This window comes from Hyposmocoma kahamanoa, unplaced genomic scaffold (genome assembly GCF_003589595.1).
Source record: "Hyposmocoma kahamanoa isolate Upper Pololo Valley unplaced genomic scaffold, ASM358959v1 93, whole genome shotgun sequence".
Taxonomy (NCBI): Eukaryota; Metazoa; Arthropoda; class Insecta; order Lepidoptera; family Cosmopterigidae; genus Hyposmocoma; species Hyposmocoma kahamanoa.
This window is the reverse complement of record NW_020654810.1, coordinates 12,391,487-12,399,416: the sequence shown is the minus strand read 5'-3', so window position 1 is coordinate 12,399,416 and position 7,930 is coordinate 12,391,487. Positions and strand designations below refer to the sequence as shown.

The window sequence follows — 7,930 nt, the reverse complement described above, 5'->3', positions numbered from 1 at the left end:
TTGAACTTATAACTGTGTTATAATGTATATAACGCATTTTATAGAATTTTATTTAAATTTACTTTCAATAACTGTATGATACATAATATTTGAAAGTACAAAATAAAGTAGATGAACCGTGACCATGGGACCTGTAAAGGGCCCGAAACGTCGGTTTGTTTGAAAAAACAAATATACGCGATTTAAATCCGGAAAAATAGTTTCATTTCCTATGTGTAACAATCGCGAAAACCTAAGAACTCGAAAAGTAGATGAAATTTAGTAAAAATTCGACTTAAGAAAAAGTTTATAAAATATGGTACACTATCCAGCGTATACTGTCACTACGTACTTTTAAAGTATTGAAATTAATAGTCCTGGGGAAAACGTTTCTTTTTAAGACTATCACGATTTACATTTAATTATATGTATTTTAGTTTCTGGTCGATGTATACAAACTGTTACCTTTGTAAACTTGTAACGCACAGACTAAATTTGCAGTACTGTAAAGCGATAATTTATAATATACTTAGCATGGTTGCGAAATCCAGAAATGAAGTAAAATTGCAGAAATGGTAATATAACAATAATAATAAATGATATGATATCGTAAATTCATTCGTTCCTCGGTCTGGACTTATCAGACTTAATGTATTTATCTAACTCGGCGTCACTGCCGGGGTCTACTTGGGAAAGTTGGCGGAAACTCTCGTCGTCAACGAAACATATTTCATGGCCGTCAGGGTCAGCTAAAATTATCACTCTCACTGTAGCTTTGCCGGGAGTGTCCAGTGAAATCAGAGGGGTTAGAATTTTCTCTCCAGCTTCTTGGATTTTCTTATCGATTATTGGTTGTTGTTCAAAAGGGCAGGAGAAGGCGATACGCCCATATGCCTTTGCGTGGTTTACTGGAACGCCTGAAAAGGAGTTATTACAACAACAATTGTAGATAAAGTTTGCTATTAATTTTTGTTCAGGAACTATTGTTTTTCTAAAGACGATAATATTGGTAATGGTAACGACACGGATATGAAAATATTATTATACTTAAAAATGATATAAAGCAAACAATACACGTTCATTTTCACAACTACTTTATATAAAATGGTAGAAAAATCGTCTAGCGCTAATCTTATCTAACAATAACTCAACCGTGGAGCATATATAGACTCAAGTATTATCTTGAATAATGTAAAATTCATGTTAGGTGCAAATATGCATGACGCATGAAAATCTATTTTATTACTACTATATTGTTTTAAAATTTATATACTTATTCCAAGGCCTATTCTCTTTAGAGCGGACGAAGGAAAACTGTAGTCAAAATATTTAAATATTCTCGCAATCTTTTTACGATCAACTTATACACAAATAATGTTGGTATGTCGGTCTATGCGAATAATGAACATTTTTTATACGGATTATTTCTCAAAATGGCGATCACACATACAGTCTATACAATTGTAACAAAAATTTGACTTGATATCAAACAATATCAAAAGGATTATTTGAAATAAGCGAAAAATATTTTTGGATTAAAATCTCAAATTGACCGCGTTCTAGTTGCGTGAATCGATTAAATGTACGAACAAAAATTTCCACGGTATGTTGAACTGGCAATACTTTCTAGGAAGCAGAAAAAATGTGTAATGACTAATGAGACTCGTTACTAACCAATATCAACCAGCTCGAGTTTAGCCTGGTCCTCACTGAAGCCCAGAAGAACAGTCTTGTCTGTTTGCTCGAATATCTTTAGAGATAGTAGACCGTTCCAGTAGGCGATGGACCTCGCCAGGTTTGAACTGGCCAGGGACACTTTTTGTACTGGGTCTGAAAAAAACAAAATGGCTCTTTTTAAGTTATCTACATTCATTATTACAATAATTTTAAATAACAAGTTTCTAAATACGAATATAAATATTATAAAACTTGGTTATTTGATGCACTGTACAGGCAAATGATATTCAAGAAGCTGGGTTTTAAATGCTCAAGGATGCATATACGTAATAACCATTAAGTAGTAGGCAAGCAAATTCATCATCGTCTAATGTACTCCTAGAAATAACTTATTACGTTTGTATGTAAGATTTACTAACAATGATAAGACCAGAGATTTTCCTTATTGGTTATATACTCGATGTTTGATACTCAAGATATTGCATAGCTTACACTCATAACATCCAACAAAATAATGACATATTATTATTTATAAAAATGTTTACTGCAACCTGCAGTAAACATTTTTATTTTCTTGATAGATATTATGAATCCTATTATTTAAATATCTTTTGCCCTTCATAATTGTAAGTTATGTCCAAGAGTTGGAAAAATTCAAAATACAAAATATATCGCGTACATGTGACTTAATCTCAAAATTAATTAATTCATCAGGAATGTGGTTTAGAACCATCTGAAGCATATGTAACGTGCAACGTCGACGAGTCGTACACCGATCCATGTTCTCACTTGTTTATTTTAGCCAATAAAGTGTTTCATTTACAGTATTGTTTATACAACAGCTGCATTCAGAATGTACTATGTATAGTGATTCTGAATGCAGCTGTGTTATAAGGACAACAAGGATCAATTTGGGTTTGTGCAACACACACACATACACACACACACAAATATGAACTATTTTGGTTTGTGTAACTATTCTTGAAAGTCAGCGATTTGTTTATTAGCTAGTCGAATCCATGGAACCTGGAACATGGAACATGTAAAGTGTACGAAACGTTGATTTGTTGGAAAGCAGTAATCGTGAAAACCTAAGAACTTGATATATCTATATGTTAAAACGTCGACAATTTAAAGGTAAAAAGGGCTAAACCGCTAAACTTCTAACTAAAAACTAGTAAAATTTTTTTCACAACATTTACTGGCGCTGAACCTTGTATATGGAAGATATAATAGTAAACGAAATACAGAAAAAATTATAATTATACCATGACTGTAGCAAGTCAGTTATGTTTGTCCAAATAACATTGCGTATAATGACGAAAACAAGTCATGTGACATGCTTGCTTCTAGTGACTGAGTGTGGGTATGATCTCTTTATCTCCTATTTGACTACTGTCTTATCCAAAATCGTAATTATGATAAGGATTCATAACTTTATGAAATTTTAGAAATAGCACACACATTCCACTATAACTGTTAGTTACATTTTTAAACTGAATTTGTAAGCTATGTTTTTTACAACAAAGTAACAACGCGACAACGTAATAACTCATAGCTCCGCACTAGGGAAACCCTGTATCGCGGGTGCCATGGACACACACATAGGTACACAACCACAACTTACACCCAAAGTCATGAGAGAAATAAAATGTAGTCCATACAAATGTTTGAAATTCGAAGATTTGCATGGCAGTCCAGCATGGTAACTGTTCGATCACGTAGGCAGTTAACATGTACGTGGCAATTACAAATTTTACAAACAATTTTGTGTGGTCTATTGTAGATGTCCAAAGCAAATTAGGTTATTCAGATGATTTAAATAGATAATATGTTTGCCATACCTACCATACAATGGTTTACAACCGAGCATCCAATCTGAGAGCAAGAAAATTATAAGAAAATGCGAAAAACCTATAAAATGAAAAACCTATACTAATTGGAAATGAAACTATTTTTCCGGATTTAAATCGCGTACATTTGTTTTTTCAAACAAACCGAAGTTTCGGGCCCTTTACAGGTCCCATGGTCACGGTTGACTGAGTTGGTACAGTCTTCAACCAGTTATGTCTAATATTGATGCAAACCACCCTATTTTTTCACTATAGTTACAATAGTTATTAATTAAATACCTTATTTTAATTATACAAAGAAAACATTCCAATTTACGCTACATTAAGTTTTACAAATTATTTTATTAAATGAATTTTTATTAAGTTCAATTTATTATTAATTATTAATAGAAATTAGAATAAACTAAAACATATTAATTAGTACTACAAATATACGCGATTTAAATCCGGAAAAATAGTTTCATTTCCTATGTGTAACAATCGCGAAAACCTAAGAACTCGATCTTTACTAATTGCTTTCTTAAATTGTATCTTCTTGTAAAATAGACTCAAAACTTCCTTTTATTATTTATTACCATTGTTATGATTACAATAATACAATAATACTGTTTCGAAACCAAAAAATATTAATGCCGTACAGACAGCAGCATATCAAGCTATTGACGTGCAGTTGACTGTACTTAACGATAAATAATATAAACTGTCAGGTTTACTTAAAAGATAAATTAAATGTTTTGTAAATCTAGTAGCAGTAAAGCTCCATGTGAAAGAGTTCGTCCAGGGAAATACTGCCAAATTATCTATGTGATATTATAAAAAAAGCAATTCAATACACATCTCATTATAAATAAATATACTTTTCGTTTCTTTTGTCTTTCTTTTTAATCATCGTTATCATCATATCAGCCGGAAGACGTGCACTGCTGAACATAGGCCACCCCCAAAGATTGCCAGACTAGCTGGTCGGACGCATCGTGCATCCATCGGTTACCCGCCGCCCTTACCAGGTCATTTTAGTGAAAGACTATAATAGTAATATAATTGTAGTAAATAATAATGCTGTTTCAAACTCACCTGTGTTAGTAGGTTGTGGCTTGTCTATTATATAAAACTTGTAGCCACCAGGTGCTTCACAGAATTTGTTGCCATTTTCCTCCTTAACTGGCCAGTTCATTGCTGCAGCCCGTCTTAGACATTCACTAGATTGTATGGTGAGGCCAAGAAAATCATTGCCCTGTTCATATTCTGTGACACCATAGTTGTATGTGAGCTCTACTACAAAATGTGTGTCTTCTGGACCATAGCCTACCATGGTCTTGCTCCATCTGTTTGCATATGGTCTGTAAACAATACGTTTTTAAATCTTATAATTAAGTATGTACAGAATTGGTAAGTTTTATAAACTAAGTGAAACAAAATATAATAATAATAATAATCCACATACTCATAATCTCGCACTAGGAAAACCCTGTATCGCGGGTGCCATGGACAGACACATAGATAACCACAAATTACACCCAAATTCACGAAAGAAATAAATGTAGGCCACACAAATAATTATCCCGGCCAGGGAATCGAACCCGGGACCCCTGAGTGGCAGACCAGTATGGTGACCATTCGGCCACTGAAACAGTTAAAAAACATAGTTGTATTAAATGATACAATGATGACATTTTTACTGTGAGTTTGAAAGTTGTAAAAGGTTTCATTTAGTTAGTAAATAGCGTTGAAGTGTGAATACTTTAGAAGTAGTTAAACATTTCGAATGACTCACCCATTGCAGGTAGCTTCACAGCCTTCACTGAATTCTTCATGTCTCAGTACCTGACATAATAAGACCAAGTAAAATATTTCATAGTATGTAAAATGATATACATAAAGTGTCAAAAATAGTTATAATTACACTTTTGTTCAGTCTTTTAGCTCTTATTAGACCTAAAAAGTATATACTTTTTTGGTCTAATACAAAAATTGTAAATTTTGAGGGCATAAATATTCAAACTTAAAATGAACAAGAAAAGCTAGAGGCGAATAAGTTTTTATAGTAGCATATAGTCACATTATCTTTTTTATATACTCTTTACAATGTTTCTCAAAAGTACTTTGAAATACATTTAATACTATAAGAGCAATAAGAATTATAATGTATTATTACATACAATTAGAACTTTCAAGATGACTGAAGGTTAAAAAACATACATCATACTTGAAAAGAATAATTGCGTGATTATTGAGTACAGGGTCTTATATTGTAAGGTGCCTTATTTAGTGACAAATATGACTGATTACTGATAAATTGTTATTGAAAAATAAGTGGAATAATATATTTTTGTCATACCTTTGTAGAAGGTGAATAATATTACTAAATTTTGTTGGTAGGCTACTGTTGTTTCCAGCAGAATTTTCAATAAAATATTTTCTGTTAATTAGCATTAGCAGTGCCTTTGTATTGAGATTTTGGAATAATTATTATAAAGATATTTTGGTTCTGTACAGTATTGGAAATATATTGATAATAAATTATTCATAAGGTTTTAACATTTTAATGAAATGGCTCCAATAATTGCTAATTAACATGTCTATCTAATAAATCAAAAGATACTGTAACGTAATTGTGACAAGGTAATACTAGGGCCACGCAAATCTCATTTATCTTATATGTTGTAACAATTTTTGTGATAAGGAAAATGTTTTTTGCTTCTCATGAAAAAATGTATTTTATCCTTTATGTCAATTTAGTCCAATGTTGCAATGTTTATAGTCACATTTTTTAATGTAATATTAGTGCAATTTGACATCCATCTCACCTGATGGAAAGTGACGATGAGGACAATGATGGATCATGCACACCTAAATAAAAAACTCTCACCTTGAAAAGGCCTAAATTATAATGTTCAGGGAGTAAATCTGAAGGCATTCAATTCCACTTCATAGCCGTTCCACATAAATGTGGAAGCATAACTATTTATTTGAATCCTTGAAAATTTACAATATAGGGTTGGATCCCTGTCTAGTCCACTGGTGATGGAAAGGGGAAGGGACATATTAATCCATAAATTTTAATTGAATACAAAAAATCCAAGTCTTATTGGAATAAGACTACTGGCATACTTTTATAAAATGCACACAACAAAAACCAAATAGATAATTTAATAGGTTCCTACAATGTTTCAAGTATCTTCTTATTTTCGATCTTGATGACAGAAATATTACTACACTAAGTTTCGTGCTATTCTTACCAAGGCATTTTAACAGGTATCCGATCCCTGGCCTCACATATTAGGAACAAAAATGCGTAGGTATTAAGACACATGGGCTAGGAACCCTGTTATTAGATAATTAACACAGTGTAATAAGAACTAAATTGTAATTGTTTGTAACGTACAAAATCGTAAAGTTACAAGTCGATGTGTCACGTAATTAGTTCCAGCTTCAAATTAGTCGGTTGACGGTAAAAATGACCTTGGGGCTCCCCAGATCGATTTGTTTCGTTCAACATTGAAAGAGGTTCACGATATGTAGACATATCTTTCAAAATGTTAAGTGTAATTAATTTAAGATTTTATAAATAATAATTAAATAAAATTGTAATGAAGAGTAGCTTTTACCTTCATTCCAAGGATGTCTCTGTAGAATTTGGCTGTAAGGGACCTATCGGAAACTTTGAATACGAAATGCAACGCACGTCCGGTAATCATTTTGTAAATTTTGCTTTAAAATGTAAAAAGATATATAATTTAATACGAGATGGAGTAGTGACGTATAGAACGTGGTATATCACCGCGTATTCGTAAGAAACAAATAACTTTTGCAACGCACTCGAGTTCACTCACAACTTCTCACAACTGCTCACAACCGCAACGTAATAATGACAATGACAGATTATCTAATTTTTTTTTCTTCTTTCCATAAAGGAAAAGGCAAAGGTTTTACACCATACAGCCAAATCTTGGTACATTATTAAGTCTTTTGAGCCATGTCCTCGTTTAATTATGTTTCTGTAAATATGGCCGCCACGAAGGGGATAGGCAGTTTGAGGCGGCGTGCTTGGATTGGTTCGGGATTCCTTAGAACGGGCAGATACGGGTATTTTAGTTTGAGATTTGTATAATTTCGCGTTTTAATCTTCGACACAATAGCACTATCCTATTCCACTTTAATCTAGATTTCACAAAATAATTGAAAGTCAAAATAAAAACGACACTTTTCCCTCCAAAAGGCCCAGAGCGAATCCAGATTATCTAAAGTGGTTTTGTTTTGTGATGACTGACAGCTGACACAGAGCCAGTTTACGTGGCTTGATAGTCGATAACGTTAACTTAATAATTTTTAGTTGATTTTGTACAACAGTTATTGAGTGGACCGTTAACTTTTAGTTGTTTTAATTTCATTTGAAGCAGGTATTCTTAAGTTATATAGAT

At 32.5% G+C, this 7,930-nt stretch overlaps 1 protein-coding gene across 2 annotated transcripts; it reads right to left on the bottom strand.

Annotated features, from left to right (window-relative positions):
• Positions 1 to 366: 366 nt before the first annotated feature.
• LOC113237165 (glyoxalase domain-containing protein 4) lies at positions 367 to 7,273 on the bottom strand. 2 transcript variants are annotated; one of them, XM_026473476.1, is made up of 5 exons: positions 7,118 to 7,273; positions 5,284 to 5,333; positions 4,584 to 4,849; positions 1,654 to 1,809; positions 367 to 896 (listed from the first exon to the last, which is right to left on the bottom strand). In XM_026473476.1, exons 1-5 carry the CDS (start codon positions 7,205 to 7,207, stop codon positions 595 to 597), a joined length of 864 nt encoding a protein of 287 aa, XP_026329261.1. In that variant the 5' UTR covers positions 7,208 to 7,273; the 3' UTR covers positions 367 to 594. The 2 variants fall into 2 exon arrangements, with proteins under 2 accessions (XP_026329261.1, XP_026329262.1); XM_026473477.1 differs by lacking the exon at positions 7,118 to 7,273 and adding an exon at positions 6,749 to 6,839.
• Positions 7,274 to 7,930: the final 657 nt, after the last annotated feature.

Excerpts from the sequence above, each read along its gene's own strand:
- LOC113237165 (XM_026473476.1), bottom strand. The coding sequence starts at position 7,207 with ATGATTACCGGACGTGCGTTGCATTTCGTATTCAAAGTTTCCGATAGG. Across the intron at positions 4,850-5,283 it reads TGTGAAGCTACCTGCAATGG|ACCATATGCAAACAGATGGA; the intron begins GTGAGTCATTCG and ends TATTGTTTACAG. Across the intron at positions 897-1,653 it reads ACTCGAGCTGGTTGATATTG|GCGTTCCAGTAAACCACGCA; the intron begins GTTAGTAACGAG and ends ACTCCTTTTCAG.